Here is a 19451-nt window from a genome sequence, read left to right on the forward strand (position 1 = left end):
TAACCTTAGCTTAAAAACAGGAACAGGCACAAATTAAAAACATTAATGATCATATATACAGTACAGCTTTTTTAAAAGAACAAGAAATCGCTAAAGATTGTATTTTCACTTTGCGTCATGAATCAATAAAGATGTGTTACTGTAGTTTGGAAGAGGGTGACAGATGGATTTTCACTGATTGATCTGGCTGGGCTGAAAACTGCAAGGCTAAAACTCTGAAGGCTGCAACTCTGTAGCACTTTCCTGGTCCTGCCAAGAGCCCCAGATCTGAAGATCAGTGGATCTGGGCAGTGATAAATACTGTGTGTGCGCAGTAGTTAACAGAAACACGGTGGGAACTGCTGACCCACAAACTGGCCTGGTTTATTAATGATGTGAAGTGACACCGAGCGTTAGAAGGAAAAGCACACTTCAATTTGCAAAAACAAAAACACACAGTCTCAAAGCAAAGGATCGTTTTGGATCATTTTCAGAGGCGGCGGTGTGACGCTGGCCTACCAGGAAGACTGCTGCAAAGACACCCTTGTTAAGAGTGCAGAATAAGAAGAAGAGACCTGCCTGGGCCAAAAAACACAGAAAATGGACCTTTGAGGCCAGCTTCACGCAACCTCCTCTGAACAGGTGAACTCCTCTGAAACATCTGGTCTTCTAGTTGCACTGAGCTCAGCCTGTATTTCAGGGTCAGTTAGTCGCCAGTTTGGCAGACTTGTGACTCTAATGAACGTATTCTCTGATTCTGAGGTCACCTTTGGCCTGCCTGATCTTTTTCGGTCCTCCTGAGTGCCAGATTCTTCATATCGTTTGATAGTCTTGGCCACAGCAGTTACTGACACTAGCAATTTGTTCTTGCAATTTGTCTTAAAGATTGACTTTCATTTCTTAAAGTAATTATAAACTGTGTTTCTTCCTTGCTTGCTGAGCAAATTTTGCTATGTTCATTCAGGAATGACAAACGTTTGCCCATGCTCCCTATATTTATAATAATCACGTGTGTCTTTACAAAAGGTAAATGAGGTAACATGCTAGTAAACTGTGGGAACATCTAACAAAGACAATTTCAAACTTCTTTTAGTGTGCTAACACCGTGTTATACACATTTCTGACTTTTAATTAACCTGGGCTTCAGACTGCTTGCTTTGAGTATTCATTTTATTGAAAATGAAAAATTAACATTTTCAATGCAGTTCACCTAAGATTATAAGTTCACATACAGTATCATGTAATTAAATATTAAGTGTTGATTAACAAGTTTATACAGTTTAAACTACAGATAATGATGGAAAAACCTGGTTTCACACAGTACCTTTGACTGGTACTGGTACTGCATATCTACAGTATATGAAGAGTGAGATCATCAGGATCTCATACAGCTGTGTCCTGAAACAAGGTATCGGCTTCAACAACATGGCTGGGCAGCTTGTTCCACACTCCCACCACCCTTTGTGTAAAATGCTGCCTCCTGCTCTGAATTTTAAATGCGCTTCCTTGCAACTGTCACTCGTGCCCTCTGGTTCGTGTTTCACCCAAACACTACTGCAACCACCACTGAAACATCGGTTCCTCGGATAGAGCCAAGTTTTTAAATGCTCCGTTTTGTGCTCGCTGTTGTGTCGCCTGATTTATGTATTTTATCGATCTATAAAGTCCGCTAGATTGTAATACTATAAACACTTTGCCCCGAGTAGTGATGTGCTGCGTTGGCTGAATGACGTTAATGATTCTTCTGGGAACAACTGCAGTTGGAACACCAGGGCCCCCTAGCGAGCAACGCGAATGACTACCGCACTGTCATTAATGAAAGGGGTCAGGGATAGTTTAAACCCCCTTAAATTGTTCTCAACCGGAGAATAAATCACTTCCATTCCGAAGGAATCACAATAAGCGACACCCAGACCACCCCCTGCTCCCGCCCTCCCCTGCGCAGGCCGGCCGCGCATGCGCGGGGCCCGACTTCCTCCCGGAGGGCGGCGTGATTGGCCGGCAGAGTCACGCTGCAGCGCCGCTGGCAGGAAAGTTTACTGGGAGCGCAGGAGGAGGTCGAGTGCGTGCCGTCGTAGAGCCCGGGTGCAAAGTCCGTTTTCCGTGTCGGGTCTGGATGCGAGTGGGGTCGGGGTGCAGCCGAGATGCGAGACCGGACGAGAGAGCTGGGCGATGTAAGTGCGGTCCCGTCTCTCCGACCCTCGGCCAGCCGGGCTGGTGGCTGTCTGCTTTGCACGCACCCTGGGCGTGTTGTGGCACACAGTCTCGCTACTTTCTACGTCGCGATCGACACCGAGAAAGGGCTGGGGGTAGCTTTGCCCTCGTCCTTTTTTTTTTGCACTTCAGTCGTTGACGAGGCGCTGATCGTGGAAAATAAGCATGATAATAATAATAAAAGATAGATTTGTGAAGGTCCCGTTGAAATTAAAAGGACAAAGAAGGAAGACAGTTAAAATCGCGTATCTGGGCTTCCTCTCATCGTCTGGTTCCCTGTTATCTGTGTTGTATCTTCTGCTATGTTCTGAAGCACTAAGAAAACAACACACGGGAGCTGAGAAGCGACGGCCTGTTTAAAAAATAGTTTCTCCAAACCCCCCTCCGGGGCTGCCCGGTGTATAAATAGCGCTCCACCTCAACAGGCAGTCCGGGGGCTCCTGACACACACACACAGAAGGTGTCTTCTTCAGTGACGTCCAGCCCGAAACGAAACTTCACACGGAAAGGACGAAGGAGCTCGACTTGTTGCATGGAATAAGAGTACTTTGTCCCGGACGCCCACAAGGGACGGTCTTTATGTCAACTTGAATGATCGCCTGCCACTGCCCAGTATCTCCACGTTTTTTCCACCAAACGTCTCTCGCGCTTAGTACGGACAGTGTCCCTCTGTCAGACAGTACCAGTCTGTCAGTGGTTCTCGGTTAATCTGGGCAGTATGCGGACAGAGGTTGTGAGTTAATACGCCTAGTGTCTTTTTGAATTAAATATTCAAGCATACCGGTAAATTTAATATTAAAGGTGCTGTTTGTTTTGGGTGATTTTCTTCTGGATGTGTTAGTAGTCCCAACTTGAGCTACCCTGGAGTCTGTCATAAAGCCTAAGAGTATTAACGTGGAAATACTGATGAACGTTGCTCCTCGCTTTCGGTTTCCCTCTGCAGTGCTGTGTTGTACTCCCCTTAGATCAGATTAATACCAACACCTGTGTGAGTAAAAGAGTGTATTAATCCCTCTCTCAGTGCAGTGTTAATGTACTGGAGTGTCCAGTCAGTGTGTCTGTATGAACCCCTCTCTCTCAGTGCAGTGTTAATGTACTGGAGTGTCCAGTCAGTCAGTGTGTCTGTATGAACCCCTCTCTCTCAGTGCAGTGTTAATGTACTGGAGTGTCCAGTCAGTGTGTCTGTATGAACCCCTCTCTCTCAGTGCAGTGTTAATGTACTGGAGTGTCCAGTCAGTCAGTGTGTCTGTATGAACCCCTCTCTCTCAGTGCAGTGTTAATGTACTGGAGTGTCCAGTCAGTCAGTGTGTCTGTATGAACCCCTCTCTCTCAGTGCAGTGTTAATGTACTGGAGTGTCCAGTCAGTCAGTGTGTCTGTATGAACCCCTCTCTCTCAGTGCAGTGTTAATGTACTGGAGTGTCCAGTCAGTCAGTGTGTCTGTATGAACCCCTCTCTCTCTGTGTGCAGAAGGCGGAGAGTTCTGATGAGGAGGAGGAAGGCAGACCTCTGATGATAAAGCCAGGAACAGGGAAAACATCACAGAAAGCTGCCAAGGATGAGAACGATGAATTTTTCCAGAAGGTAATTTTAACTCTTGAACCTGTTAATGAGAATCTGTCTATGGTGGACTAGTGTCCCCTCGGTGACGGTCACCCCTGAAGGTCTGAATCCAAGCTGGAGCAGTCTGGGAATCCCAGCCACAGGAACAACACTGATGTTTCCATGTGTGACGAACCCATAAAGTCACAAGAAGAACTTTTAACTAGAATTGATGTATTTAAGTTCCTGCTGAGCAGTGTTGAAAGTGTGTCGTAAAATATCCTCTGCAGAGCGATGTAGGGAGTGGGGCTGGTGTCCTGGGTACATACATCCCTCTGGGCTCGTCCTCCTGGTTTTCTCTATAATTCCCCCCTTAGTTCACACAGCGCAGCCCTGTCTCTCTTCTCTGCCTGACTTGCTGAGCAGTAGCTGGTAGTAGTCTCTGCCTCGCAAGAACCTTGGGCGCAAAGCACAATAAAGTAGCGAAACGAAACTAATCATTTCCTCCAGTGGACGTCCCCTTGGGTATGTGCCTCCTCTCTTTTGTGACCTGCCTTGTGTTGGCTTCCTGTGTTACCGGTGCGTGTAGGAAGACCTACAAGCGATCTGTCCGTTTGAGGCATGCTGGGAAGATAGAATCGTTCAGTGGGTCGGAAAAGCACCGCCCCCTATAAATAAATCGGGGGACTGCGTGTCCTGTGGGGGCGCCGGTCACTAACCTCTTGGACCCCGTGTCTGTCCGGCAGGTGAGAGAGATCCACGAGGGCCTGGCCGCTCTCACCATGAAGGTCAACAGCCTGGAGGTCAAGCAGAGGACGATACTGGGAGTGGCCCTGCCTGAGGAAAGTGAGTAAGCTTCTCCCCCGGGACACTCCCGTGCGACATTGCACGCGGAACGGGACTCGGCTCCTTCCTTTCCGGATGGTCAGAGCTCCGGTTCAGAAGGCGCCTGTGAAGCGTCCTTCTTTCAGTGCGCGGTGATGACGTGTTTCTGGAGCGGCATGGTGCTCTGTTCTAGGGGATGAGCACTGCAGGATGAAGGTCTGCCCAGCTCTCGCGGAGTTGCTGTTGCATGTGGCGGAGTCGAAAAGCTTAGCAGCTTACAAAACCTGGAACTGGATCAACCTGCTATGCATTTGGAGGCTGCAGTCTTGGTTCAAATATCTGCCACTGGTAAAACCCAGGAGTGGATCCTTTGGCTATGCATTCGTAGGCCATGCCTCATTTACAGATGTAGCAATTTATTTACCCCTTCACCAAACAGCGTCTCCTGCGGGAGACTGGAGATGCGCTGCCTTCAGCCAACAGCGTCTCCTGAGGAAGACTGGAGATGCGCTGCCTTCAGCCAACAGCGTCTCCTGAGGAAGACTGGAGATGCGCTGCCTTCAGCCAACAGCGTCTCCTGAGGAAGACTGGAGATGCGCTGCCTTCACCCAACGGCGTCTCCTATGGGAGACTGGAGATGCGCTGCCTTCACCCAACGGCGTCTCCTGAGGAAGACTGGAGATGCGCTGCCTTCAGCCAACGGCGTCTCCTGAGGAAGACTGGAGATGCGCTGCCTTCACCCAACGGCGTCTCCTATGGGAGACCGGAGATGCGCTGCCTTCACCCAACGGCGTCTCTTGAGGAAGACTGGAGATGCGCTGCCTTCACCCAACGGTGTCTCCTGAGGAAGACCGGAGATGCGCTGTCTTCACCCAACGGCGTCTCCTGCGGGAGACTGGAGATGCGCTGCCTTCACCCAACGGCGTCTCCTGAGGAAGACTGGAGATGCGCTGCCTTCACCCAACGGCGTCTCCTGAGGAAGACTGGAGATGCGCTGCCTTCACCCAACGGCGTCTCCTGAGGAAGACTGGAGATGCGCTGCCTTCACCCAACGGCGTTTCCTGAGGAAGACTGGAGATGCGCTGCCTTCACCCAACGGCGTTTCCTGCGGGAGACCGGAGATGCGCTGCCTTCACCGAACGGCGTCTCCTGAGGAAGACTGGAGAGGCGCTGCCTTCAGCCAACGGCATCTCCTGCAGGAGACCAGAGATGCGCTGCCTTCACCCAACGGCATCTCCTGCAGGAGACCGGAGATGCGCTGCCTTCACCCAACGGCGTCTCCTGAGGAAGACTGGAGATGCGCTGCCTTCACCCAACGGCGTCTCCTGAGGAAGACTGGAGATGCGCTGCCTTCACCCAACGGCGTCTCCTGAGGAAGACTGGAGATGCGCTGCCTTCACCCAACGGCGTCTCCTGAGGAAGACTGGAGATGCGCTGCCTTCACCCAACGGCGTCTCCTGAGGAAGACTGGAGATGTGCTTCCTTCAGCCAATGGTTTAGCTTGTGCTGAAGGATCCTGCCCTCTTGGGTCCCCCCGATGTAGAAAAGCACCAGACGCACTCCACCGGATCCCAGCCCTGAGTCACTGGGCACGTTTCCCAGGAAGCCTGGGAGGTGACGACAAGCCCTGTCTTGCAGTGCGATCCAGGGTGCTGTATTTGGGATAAGTACAATACTGTGCACCTCTGTTCCCTGTAGGAGCTGTGTACAACGGAGGTGCTGTTTCAGAGCAGTACTGTAAGGTTTTCACTTCTCTGCCCAGAGAAATTTCCCCGAGTCTGGGCTTGAGCCGAGAGATTGCAGGTATAAGTCTCCGTTTTAGATATTAAGATGTCTTGGAGTGGAGTTGGTCTGTATCTGGGCTTGGTTCTGCCCTGCCCCCCCACCACCAGAACAGTGCAGCACAAGGGGCATTTCCTCCTGAATTATTTCTCATTACGCACTTTGTTCTTTTTTTCCCTAAATAAAACATGTTTTTTTACAGTTTTGTCAGTTCTTCCCCCCCCCGACTTCAACTCATCTCATCTGATTTTTCGAATCATTCAACCTGACCTCAAAGAAAAGTGCCTAATGTGACACCTCAAAACTTCGCATTGCAAAGTAATAGTCCTGTCTTATAGAGTGGTTTCAAAGACGGTGTCATCGGGTGATGGGATAATGGGCTGTTAAAACGAAGCTTGTTGAACTGACCATTTTTCCCCCCACTCTGTGGACTATGAGCCGCCTGCACCAGTGTCTACATCAGACCCTGCATGCTGCCTAAGGACAGGGTTCCAGATCCCGATATGGGTTTGAGTCTCGTCCTTTTTGTGCCCCGTGCTGTGTCGCATGGATATGGCCGTAGCGGAAGTGAAGGTTTCAGGAGGGGGGGGTCCCGCCCGTCCTGTCCTCACCCCTGACCCCTGTTGATCTGGGTTGTCTCCCCTCAGGTATGAAGCGAGACCTGCAGGCGCTGAGGGACGAGATCAAGATGAGTGCCAGCCACATTCAGAAGAAGCTGAAGAGTAAGTCTGCCGCCACAGCCGTCCTCCCTCCCTCCCTCCCTCGGGGCGGCAGGGCTGGGTGCCATGCGCGTGCCCCCTGTCGGGTGAGTAACCCCTGCCCTCGTGTGCCGGGGTCGACGCTGGCAGAGGCCCGTGTCTTTTCGCGGTGGCGGACAAACCCGTCGCCCTCACGTCGGGCTCGGAAGGGTTTAAAAAACAAAACAAAAACAAATCCCGGCGCGGGGAGAAGGAACTCGCTTCTGGGGCCCGTCGGCGGCGGTGTGGTTATTCCAGTTTTGCGGCTGGGTGGAGCTTCGGCTCTACAGAAGCCGACTGGGAACAGACCTCTTTTTCCCTGGATTAGAAGGGTTGGTTTTGACTGGGGCTGGCATGGCGGTGCATGGCTAACATGGTGCCGGGGCCCCGGGTTCGATTCTGCACCTGGGGTGCTATCTGTGTAGAGTTTGCATGCTCTCTCCGTGTTCAAGCGTGCTGATATGTTAATGTGGGTGTCCTGTGATGGACTGGTGTCCTGTCCAGGGTGTGTGAGAGTGTGTGTCTGTGTGTGTCCTGTGATGGACTGGTGTCCTGCCCAGGGTGTGTGTGAGAGTGTGTGTCTGTGTGTGTCCTGTGATGGACTGGTGTCCTGCCCAGGGTGTGTGTGAGAGTGTGTGTCTGTGTGTGTCCTGTGATGGACTGGTGTCCTGCCCAGGGTATGTGTGAGAGTGTGTGTCTGTGTGTGTCCTGTGATGGACTGGTGTCCTGCCCAGGGTATGTGTGAGAGTGTGTGTCTGTGTGTGTCCTGTGATGGACTGGTGTCCTGCCCAGGGTGTGTGTGAGAGTGTGTGTCTGTGTGTGTCCTGTGATGGACTGGTGTCCTGCCCAGGGTGTGTGTGAGAGTGTGTGTCTGTGTGTGTCCTGTGATGGACTGGTGTCCTGCCCAGGGTGTGTGTGAGAGTGTGTGTCTGTGTGTGTCCTGTGATGGACTGGTGTCCTGTCCAGGGTGTGTGAGAGTGTGTGTCCTGTGACGGAATGGTGTCCTGTCCAGGTGTACCCCACCATGCGCTTGTTGCTTGCTGGGATAGACTCCAGCTCCCCCATGACCCTGTACTGGATAAAGGGGATGGATTATTTTGATTGGTTGGAGTCTGATGCAGGGGTAAAGGCCCTCTTACTCTGGCAGAGGATGGTTTACCTAGGACATCCCAGTTCTTTGAGAAAAAACAAACAAGATGTTGTTGTTTTTTAGTTTAAAACCCGTAAGGCTGAGAAAGACAGCAGTACAAATGTTAAGGGAAACACCCTGAACTACAGTTTTTAATCAAGGGAGAGTGACGCATAGTCTGTCTGACACATAGTGGTCAGATGTGCTACTGCACTGTGCTTCCCTGCAAACAGATCTCCGGGGATTTTCAGAGGAAAGTTCTCACCGGGCTGTGGCTATGTCACGGCACAAACTAACTAGTGTTTCGATAAAAGCATGCCCAAGAGCAGAACACACTGTGATCTCTGGAGAAGGAGGAACTTCAGTGACATAAAAACCTCATTATGTCATTTTGTTTGGATCTGTTAAAGCAGAGCTAGAAGAGTATTGTGATATATAAAGCCTATTCTAGAATACATTCTGAGGCTGAAGGGAGTGTCCTACACTGATGGGCTGAAGGAAGCGAGTCTCTTTAGTCTGAAGGGAGTGTCCCATACTGAGAGGCTGCAGGAACCGAGTCTCTTTAGTCTTGAAGAGAGAATATTGCAAGGTGAATAAAATAAAAGTATTCAAAATCCTCAAAGACATTGACAGACAGACGGCCTGTGATACACGAGCTAGAGGTTATGGGAGTGTGGAGAAAGCTGTAACGAGACTTGCTGGACCCAGACTTCTCTCAGGGAACAGCTCGATGAGATCCTGTGATCAATTAACCAAGAGCTTCCAAGCAGGCCAGACAGGCCGAATGGCTGCTCTCGTTTGTGACCCGGCTTGTGCTCTTATGTTCATGTAACCGTGGTGACGTCTCCGCTGGTCAGTCAGGTCCTGCTTGCTGTGTGTGTCATGGTGTGTAAGGGTTACTCTGTGTTGCTGACAGCCGTTCATGGTTCACAGCTCCACAGATCTGCTTTGTTTAGACATCTGCTTAAACCTGTTCCTGCGCAGGCTGTGTCACTTGAGCTGGGGAACATGTGTTAACTCAGGCTGGTGTTAGTGGCTGTGATGCAGCATGACAGCAGAGTCATTTTTAAACACTTCGCATTTATGCCGGCTTCTACCGCCTGGCAAATTGATCAGAAAAAACTTGAGCCTTTTCCTTCTGCAGTTCGGTGGCCAGCTTGTGCTCAGAGTTTTGTAGAATCAGTCACAGCCCTGTTACTTGTGAAAGAATTGAATGGTTTATTAAGGAAGTAAAAACAGGCATCGTAATGGTGCAGTGGTGAGCATGGCTGCTTCGCAGCGCTGGAGCCCCGGGTTCAATTCTTGGGGTGCTGTCTGTGTGGAGTTCGCATGTTCTTCCCGTGTTCGTGTGGGTTTTCTCTGGGTGCTCTGGCTTCTTCCCAAAGACATGCTGGTAGGATAATTGGCTTCTGGAAAATTGTAAGTGTGTAAGTGTGTGTCTGTGTCAGTCTGCCCTGTGATGGACCGGTGTCCTGTCCAGAGTGTGTGTCTGTGTTTGTCCTGTGATGGACTGGTGTCCTGTCCAGGGTGTGTGAGAGTGTGTGTCCTGTGATGGACTGGTGTCCTGTCCGGGGTGTGTGAGAGTGTGTGTCCTGTGATGGGCTGGTGTCCTGTCCGGGGTGTGTGAGAGTGTGTGTCCTGTGATGGGCTGGTGTCCTGTCCGGGGTGTGTGAGAGTGTGTGTCCTGTGATGGGCTGGTGTCCTGTCCGGGGTGTGTGAGAGTGTGTGTCCTGTGATGGGCTGGTGTCCTGTCCGGGGTGTGTGAGAGTGTGTGTCTGTGTGTGTCCTGTGATGGACTGGTGTCCTGCCCAGGGTATGTGAGAGTGTGTGTCCTGTGATGGACTGGCGTCCTGTCCAGGGTGTGTGTGAGTGTGTGTCTGTGTGTGTCCTGTGATGGACTGGCGTCCTGTCCAGGGTGTGTGTCTGTGTGTGTCCTGTGATGGACTGGCGTCCTGTCCAGGGTGTGTGTGAGTGTGTGTCTGTGTGTCCTGTGATGGACTGGTGTCCTGTCCAGGGTGTGTGAGAGTGTGTGTCCTGTGATGGACTGGTGTCCTGTCCAGGGTGTGTGACAGTGTGTGTCTGTGTGTGTCCTGTGATGGACTGGTGTTCTGTCCAGGGTGTGTGAGAGTGTGTGTCCTGTGATGGACTGGTGTCCTGTCCAGGGTGTGTGTGAGAGTGTGTGTCTGTGTGTGTCCTGTGATGGACTGGTGTCCTGTCCAGGGTGTGTGACGGTGTGTGTCTGTGTGTGTCCTGTGATGGACTGGTGTTCTGTCCAGGGTGTGTGAGAGTGTGTGTCCTGTGATGGACTGGTGTCCTGTCCAGGGTGTGTGAGAGAGTGTGTCTGTGTGTCCTGTGATGGACTGGTGTTCTGTCCAGGGTGTGTGAGAGTGTGTGTCCTGTGATGGACTGGTGTCCTGTCCAGGGTGTGTGTGAGAGTGTGTCTGTGTGTGTCCTGTGATGGACTGGTGTCCTGTCCAGGGTGTGTGAGAGTGTGTGTCTGTATGTGTCGTGTGATGGACTGGTGTCCTCTCCAGGGTGTGTGAGAGTGTGTGTCTGTGTGTGTCCTGTGATGGACTGGTGTCCTGTCCAGGGTAAACCCTGCCTTGCACCCACTGCTTGCTCTTCCGTGACCCTGTACTGGATAAAGTGGTTTGAAAATGGGTGGATGGGATTAAAATCACCTTTGCCTTACAAAACAGGAGGAGTTACTGAACCAAGCTGGACAAATGTTTTCCTAAGCGTCCAATCAACAGTTTTGTTTTGGCAGAGATGTACAGTGCCTTGCCTTGTGTTTACTGTGTTTTCTGTTTTTCAGGTATTGAACCCAAAAAGGAAGAGGAGGATGGGAAGTATGTGCCTGTCAACGTTAGGATGCAGAGAACACAGGTGAGCGGCCCTGCAGCAGGGCAGGCTGTCGCCCCGGTCCACGCTCTTTCAGAGTTGATTGAATTGCCCCGTTCAGGGGAGCCCCAGGTCTGTCCGGGGGTGCCTGTGTGGCAGCAGTCAGATAGCAGTTTGAGCCACCTCAGGCCGGACCAGCTGGGCGCAGGTCTTGGGTGTGTGTGCAGCGTATCGGTCAGGCCCTGCAGTCACCCCTGGGAAGGTGGGGGCCAGCCGCCGTGCTGTGGCTGTTCCCCGGGGGTAGTGACCCCACATCCTCCACGGCCTGCCTTTAAAGGCCCCAAGGCAGACCCTGGGTGGACCGAGACTCCGCACTCGGTCTTGCTGGGAAGGCTGGGCCTCTGTAGAAGGAAGTGATCCAGGTGAGGAGGGAATGTGGCGCTGAGGCCTGCGCTCCAGAGCTCTGTGTCTGGTTAGAAAGTGGAGGAGACGTGCGCTTGGAGTTGACCTGTGTGCCAGAGCCCGTAACACCTGAAGTGCAACAAAGTGCCCTGCAAGATTTTGTCCCGAGCTCCCCCGTCTGTGTTGCTGACCGACGCTCTGTGCCCCCCGCAGCACGGGATCCTGTCGCGGGAGTTTGTGGAGCTGATGGGCAGATGCAACGCCGTGCAGTCGCAGTACAGGGACCGCAACGTGGAGAGGATCCAGCGCCAGCTGAAGATCAGTGAGTCTGCGCCTCCCGCTCCCGCCGCAGGGCACTGGAGCGAGACACGGCACGCTCCTGCTCTCCGGGCAGGGCTCTGCGCTCTGTGACGGAGCTGACGGGCTGTGGAAATGGCGTCCTTGTCTTGTGCAGGGAAGGACCCTTTGATCTAGAACAGCGGCTGAGCTGTGTCCTTAGCTGACCTGGAATGGGGTTCCCTCAGTGGTGCCACGGAATTGGTGAGCTGGGCGGGTTTGTCCTTGGCTCTTGTGAACCTTGTGAGAAGCTCTCGCGGGCGGAGCGGTGGCTCTGTGGCTCGGGATCCCGCGGCCGGCAGAGGAATCCTACTCCATTAGGCCCCTGAGCGAGGCCCTTCACCCCAGCTGCTCCGGGGGTGCTGTATAAATGGCTGACCCTGCGCTCTGACCCCCAGCTTCTCTCTCCCTGTCTGTGTGTCTCATGGGGAGCAAGCTGGGGTCTGGGAAAAGACACATTCCTAATGCAAGAGATTGTATGTGGTGATCTTATCTTATCTGCATCAGGACTCTGATTGATGTCTTGTGCAGCTGTTGGTGCCATGGGGCTCAAAGTAGTAGTAATAATTCCTAACTCTTATATAGCGCTTTTCTGGACACTCCACTCTCTACCTCTTTACAGGTAATGGGGTCTCCCCTCCTGGATGATGCTCCAGTCTGCTCACACACACCAGCTCTCAGTGGGGAGGAGAGCAGAGTGATGTAGCCAGTTCAGAGAGGGGGGTTATTAGGAGGCCATGGTACAATGACAGACTAAAGCGAACAGTGGATTGGGCCAGGTTTTAACTGAGGCTGGGAACAAACAAAGTTAATCCCAGTGGTTTATGCCATAGAAATTAAAACAGATCCTTAAAGAGGACCTGCAGTCAGATTCTTAAGCCTCGGTAACAAAATAAATCCATTGACGGTACAGAAAAAAAATGTACAGATTTCAAGTGAAGCACAAAATTGTGAACTTTGTGAAAATACTATGAGTCGCCATGGTGTCGCAAACTCACCTTCGAGTTCCCATGATTTGTCACCTGAAGCAGCCCTTCCTGCTCACTAGCCACTGTAATAACTAATGTAATTTACCAGCAAATTAGTATAGTTTGTGCAGGAGACATTTCACTGCAGAAACGCTCCAAGTTAACAAGCAAGTAGTATTTGTAGGCAAAACAGTCCCAAAGTGGAGAGTAATATTTCTTTTGGATTAAAAGAGTTCTATTCACAAGCCTGCTTGATTACAGTGTCACAGGGCTACACACATCACCAGAAATTTCGTTACTGTGCTCTGAAACACAGAATATGAGGCTGCACATGCAGCACCTGGAAGTTTAATCTATTTTGTGGCGTAAATAGGAGGCAACGCCGATTCTTTCTAACCCCGGGGGTATAAAAAGTAGCGGTGCAGTTCCCCTGCTCTGAAAGGACAGCAAAGTACAGGAAACTGAGGGGGGGGGTCTTCTACAGAGCTCGTGGGTGAAGGGTCTTGTCCTAAACCTTTCTTCTGTTGTTTGTGCTCTCCCTGTGCCTCTCCACGCGCTCCAGGCGATCAGTAAGTTTTCCTTTTCTCCATGTCTTTCGTGCGTTTCGACCCAGCGTTCCTGGGTATCCCCTCTCCTGCACATACTGTCCAGCAGAGGGGTCCTTCAGAAAGCCTCGCTCCAGCAGATGAGCTGGGCAGCAGACCTGTTGCAGCAGGACGTGTTTGTGAAAATAGAGTAGAGTAGTCTTTTGACAATAGCGGGATGTAGTGATGTAGTGTAGACATGTACTGTATGCAACGACAGAACAAAATAAAGTGCCGAGGTGCAAGTAAAGACCTGTGTACTGTTAAACACATGTAGACGGCACCGCAAGAAAGTGTGTTCGTTTATTTTTTGTGCATTATATTTTGTGCCAGGCATTGGCCTATAGCAGTTGATGTGTCGGTGAGGCCCGGCTGTGTGTATCTCTCAGTACCCCATGGTGCTGGTGTTCTGAATGTGTTGGTGAGGCCCGGTTGGCCCAGCTGTGTGTGTATCTCTCAGTACCCCATGGTGCTGGTGTTCTGAATGTGTCGGTGAGGCCCGGCTGGACACGGCTGTGTGTATCTCTCAGTACCTCATGGTGCTGGTGTTCTGAATGTGTTTGTATCTCTCAGTACCCCATGGTGCTGGTGTTCTGAATGTGTATGTATCTCTCAGTACCCCATGGTGCTGGTGTTCTGAATGTGTGTGTATCTCTCAGTACCTCATGGTGCTGGTGTTCTGAATGTGTTTGTATCTCTCAGTACCTCATGGTGCTGGTGTTTTGATTCTCAGCTGGGACCAACGTGACGGACGAAGAGCTGGACCAGATGCTGGAGAGTGGACAGACGGATGTCTTCACACAAAATGTTAGTGCTGTTGGAGAAATTTTTCCATCTCCCCATTAAAAGATAGTCAGGAGTCCATCTCAAAAGTTTTTTAAAAATCATGCACATGGAAGTGAAACACACAGAGATGCTTTGTGTGTTTTTCTCAAATTGATTTAATTAGAACAGTCCTTAAATATTTTTCTATTATCTATCACACTTCCCTGTGCTGATTCTAATACAATTGGTTAATTAGTTTTGTAGCCCAAATTTAATTAGTTCCCATATAATACAGTATAGAATTACTTAAGAATGTATTAATGTACTGGAGTGTCCAGTCAGTCAGTGTGTCTGTATGAACCCCTCTCTCTCAGTGCAGTGTTAATGTACTGGAGTGTCCAGTCAGTCAGTGTGTCTGTATGAACCCCTCTCTCTCAGTGCAGTGTTAATGTACTGGAGTGTCCAGTCAGTGTCACGAGAATATAGGATTATCCTATGTTTCTGGATAATCATTGGGCACCCTTCCCCACCTCTCTCTCAGATCCTAAGGGACACACATGCCACCAAGCAGGCCCTGAACGAGATCGAGACTAGGCACGAGGAGATCCTGAAGCTGGAGAGGAGTATACGAGACCTACACGAGATGTTCCAGTACCTGGCCATGGAGGTGGAGGCCCAGGTGAGCCAGCCCACCTTTCTCACACCAATCCCAGTGGTTAATTTTGTGAAAAACAGACAAGAAGGTTTCCAAAAGCCATCCAGTTTTCCCCCCTGTGTGTAAAGTAGAGCCTCCTGTCCTGACTGGAGGATCTCATCCAGCTGTTTCTTGAGAGAGGTCAGGGTATCGGCTTCAACAACATGGCTGGGCAGCTTGTTCCACACTCCAGCCACCCTTTGTGTAAAGACGAGCTCCTGCTCCCAGTCCCCATTAGCGCCTTCCTGGGTGTTGCAGCCTGTGCGTCACCACTGCCCTCAGCCTCTCCCGGGCCGTTCTCCGCCCGTGCTCGTCCGCCCCCGGAGTCGGCACGCGCCAGCTGGGCCCTTGTCCTCTTGTCTCGGCAGGGCGAGATGGTGAACCGCATCGAGAGCAACATCCTGCAGTCGTCCAACTACGTGGAGAAAGCCACGGCTGACACGGAGAAGGCCAAGGAGTACCACGTGAAATCCCAGAAGGTGAGGGGGAGGAGGCTTCAGGGCTGGGGTGGCGAGCGAGCCCTTTAACAACCATCGCGTCCGGTTTTGCAAAGCCCGTCTCTGCAGCTGGGGGTAATGGGGCATCCTTTCTGTTAGTAGAGGGAGGTGTGAAGAGCAAGACTATGCCCTTTTTTCGCTCAAGGCATGGTCTCCTGATTGGAGGTGGGGGGGGTGGGGGGTGGGGGGTGGGGGGTCAGGGGTCAGAGGTCAGGGGTCAGGGGTCAACCTGGCGAGCGGCAGCAGGCAAAACCGGAATGCGGTCCCGGAACCACAGGCTGAACCCGGAGGGCACGAGCGAGCGAGAGCAGCGAAGGGAGAATCCGGTACCAGAAAGCAGGGAGTAGGAGCAAATCCGGGGAGCCGGGGAATCTCGGAGCGAGTACGAGAGCCGCGATCGGAGGACACCGTGACGAGCTCGGGGTGGTCGTGACGGAGCGGCTGGCGGGTCACGCGAGTGGGGCGGGTCATCTGCCCCAGCGGGTGGTAACGGAAGAGTCCGAGCGGGCAAGAGGGAGGGTGCCACCAACTCTTGACACAGGGCACAGGTGCCATGTTGAATGTTGCATTATGGGATTGGTCGTCTTCCTGGTTCGATGGTCCATACATACTACATACATGTAGTGATGCATGCATGAGCAAACGCACACTGGCACGTGTATCGGTGCTGACACGCTAGCGCTTAAACTAAAACAGGATACTTGTTTTAGATGTTCAGGATCGTTTTGGGGCAACTCGGGATCGCAGTGGTTAGCCCTGTCCTGTGAGGGGCAGTTGAGATTAAATACTTCTCCTCAACATGGTGGCACGTTGTGCTGCCCGTCTCCGCCTTGTGCAAAGACGCGTGTCGGTGTCAGGCTGGACTGACTTGCCACCTGTGTTCTTGCAGAAGAAGCTGTGCATCGCGGTGTGCGTGATCGTCCTCATCCTTGTCATCATCGCCATCTTGGCCGGCACGTTCGCCAGCTGACGGAGGCCCTGCCTGCCTCACGCCTCCTCCTCCTGGTGCCTTCTCCCGGTGAGTGTCTCCTCTTCCCTCTCTCTGGCCGTCTGTCTACCTCTCCAATTCAGGTACAGCGAGCTTTATTGGCACTAAAGACATCGGTCGCCCATTCCTAACCTCCAAGCTGGCTTTCATGTAATAGATCTTGCAGTGGAGTTGTGCGGGTAATTTAGGATATCAGCAGTAACGGTCGTCTTCAGCAGTTCAGTGGATGTGGGTCAGTTGATCATATTTATCCCTCTGTGTTGTTTGGGGAGGGATTCCGTGCTTGAGAAGCATTCAGTTTCCACACGCTGTTTTGGACTCCCTGCAGGCAGTTTGAGTCATTTGATTTTTATTGGCTGGCGTGGGAAAGAATAGGGTACTGTGGGTTGGAGGAATCTGTCGTCTTTTCACACCAAGGCACAGAGAGGCAGGCAGCTTTGATAGGATGCCCCCTACCGGGCGGGCAGGGTATTGCAGCTGTCTGAGCCATCGCCCACGTGCTTGGTGTTTGTGGCTGCTCAGTGCTGAAACACCAGGCAAAACAGTAGCTGCTCTTGACACAGCTGGGCTGTTACTCTAGTGGAGCACAAACAGGCGTTTTAAAAAAATGTGCAGCAACATCCAACCTTCCATCTGTTTTCTAACGACATCATCCAATTCAGGATCGCAGGGAGCCGGAGTCTATGCCAGCAAGCAGCAGACAAGGCAGGATACACCCCGGGCAGGACACCAGTCCGTTGTAGTGCAGACCGACACACACACTCACACCAGGGCCAGTTTTCCCAGAAGCCAATTCACCACCCAGCATGTCTCTGGACTGCGGGTGGAAACCCTTGTGAATGGGGGGGGGGGGGACATGCGAACTCCCCACACACAGCACCTCAGATGCTGTGGATTGGACACCGGGGCCGTAGCGCTGCCTCCCCTGTGCCACTCTGGATGATCACCCTTATCTCGGATCTTTCCGGTGGGATGAACACAAGGAAGCAAAAGCTGCTGAGAAACCGCAAGGCAGTCCTCTTACACAAGGGCTTTCCTGGGATAAGAGAGCTCCACAGTGCGCCCCTGTGGATCTAGACTAGATCACAGGCTCTCGTTTAAGACCTGATTGTGTCCCCCCCTCTCTCTCTCTCTTTCCAGTGTGATCCTGCTTTCTGCGTCTTCATCCCTGTGCAGTCCTCACCTGACTCGGAGGAACAAGTCGGCCCAGCACTGAGCAAATTCCGGACCTGCGGAGGCGTCGTCCGCCCAGACTCCGTCGTCGCCTTGGCCCTCTTGTGGCTTGCCTGAGCCGCGACGATAATACCATGGTCTTCACCCCCCCAGGGCTGTTGGCGTGAGTGCGCGTGTGCGTGCGCGGATGGGTGTGCGCTTGTCTGTCTGTGCGAGAGCAAGCCTCCGCGTCGTGTGTGCGGCCCCTTCCCAGCAGGCCCCGGCTCGGCAGACTGTGTTCCGTGTGCGTCTGGGGTCGGCGATCGCGCCGGTGACCCACGCCGCTCCAGTCGCGCGGGAATTTGAAAACATATGACCTACTTCGGATTGGAACAGCAAAAGTGTCTGTTACGCGTTTGAAATTATTGCGATTTATTTTACTTTGTGTGCAGCTATTTATAGTGAACACATTTTTGTGAGGCGGTTTTAAAATATTTCCACACATTTTTCTTAACGGTTTAATTATCAGATGTTACTGTAGTTGTCCCAGGATTAACCCTTACATTAACTGAGTTCTGGCATGATGGGATGGGTGTGGCAAGGTGGCGCAGTGGTTGACGTTGCTGCCTGGCAGCGCTGGGGCCCTGGGTTCAATTCCTGGGGTGCTGTCTGTGTGGAGTCTGCATGCTCTCCCCATGCTCCCATGGGCTTCGGGTGCTCTGGTTTCTTCCTTGCACCTGTTGCTTGCTGGGATAGACTGGCTCCCTCATGACCCTGTACTGGATGAAGCTGTCAGAACATGGCTGGATGGATACTGTAATTGGACTTCGGGGAATATTAACATTTCAGTCATTTTAGTCTTATTTAAATACCTCTGTGTATCATTTATGTTCTGCCAGTGATGTTTAAATTTGCTGCCTTATTTGCTCTGCAGAAACGGGATATTTGAATCTTGTTCAGTTTCTCAAATTCTCAAAAAGAATACAAATTCTTCAGTATTCCCTCAAGGAGAAGAGGCTCCCGTTTCCAGGCATGAGGTGTGTGTGTGTGTGTGTGTGTGTCTGCTGTTCCGCTGTTCTGTGTGCGTGTCGTACGTGCGCCCCGGCCGTGCGTGCGCTCTGAAGCCGAAGGGTTTGAAATGGGCGTCGTGTTGAGCTCCTCGGCGGTCTGTTAAGTCGTTTCGCACCGCCTGTGCCGACCTGACGCGGGATGTGCCTCCTCGCAGGTCCCGAGCCGGCGCTCGAGCTCAGGACAGGGACGCGCTGGCGTCCGAGCACTGCCAGATCAAAATGAGCACCCACCCACCCCCCCCTTTACGACATAGGTGGCCGGGTTCTAAAGGTATTAGCGTCTGTGTCCTGCCCTACCTGGCATGCAGCATCCTCCTGCTGTGTTGGAGGCCTGGAGTGGAGAGCGGGCTCGGCTCTGAGCGTGTGGTTTGTGCCTCGTCCTTGAGGTGAATTCTGTTTGCCGACACTTTCATTGTACACTAAAATATAACCTGCTTATACTGACATTCAAGGTGTTTTTATAAAATAAAATGATATTAATATTGCGTACTGCGTACTGGTTTACTTCACTTCTCCTTCTAGATATGCTTGATTCTTGGGAACAGATCTTAAAAACGAAATTACAGCTTACCCCAGTAGCCGCACATATACAATACAGCTGATACACACAACGACACTGGAACTACTCTACACACAGCTGCACTGCGGTACAGTGTGACGGTGGGGTTGATGCGCACACCGCCGCGATGAGGTACAGTATGACTGTGGAGTGACACACACACACACACACACACAGCTGCGGTGCAGTACAGTGTGACGGTGGGGTGATATACACACACACACACACACACAGCCGCGGTGCGGTACAGTGTGACGGTGGGGTGACACACACACACACACACACACACACAGCCACGATGCGGTACAGTGTGACGGTGGGGTGATACACACACACACACACAGCCGCGGTGCGGTACAGTGTGATGGTGGGGTGATACACACACACAG

The 19451-nt window shown here is 52.0% G+C and overlaps 1 protein-coding gene across 1 annotated transcript; it reads left to right on the forward strand.

Annotated features, from left to right (window-relative positions):
* Positions 1 to 1964: 1964 nt before the first annotated feature.
* Positions 1965 to 18988, forward strand: stx4 (syntaxin 4). The gene is made up of 11 exons (XM_006630199.3): positions 1965 to 2153; positions 3662 to 3775; positions 4480 to 4579; positions 6988 to 7062; positions 11022 to 11092; positions 11663 to 11771; positions 14071 to 14144; positions 14644 to 14781; positions 15165 to 15275; positions 16183 to 16311; positions 17422 to 18988. The coding sequence occupies exons 1-10, from the start codon at positions 2124 to 2126 to the stop codon at positions 16261 to 16263; spliced, it is 903 nt and encodes a 300-aa protein (XP_006630262.1). The 5' UTR covers positions 1965 to 2123; the 3' UTR covers positions 16264 to 16311; positions 17422 to 18988.
* Positions 18989 to 19451: the final 463 nt, after the last annotated feature.

The sequence above is a fragment of the Lepisosteus oculatus genome, chromosome 4 (genome assembly GCF_040954835.1).
Source record: "Lepisosteus oculatus isolate fLepOcu1 chromosome 4, fLepOcu1.hap2, whole genome shotgun sequence".
Taxonomy (NCBI): Eukaryota; Metazoa; Chordata; class Actinopteri; order Semionotiformes; family Lepisosteidae; genus Lepisosteus; species Lepisosteus oculatus.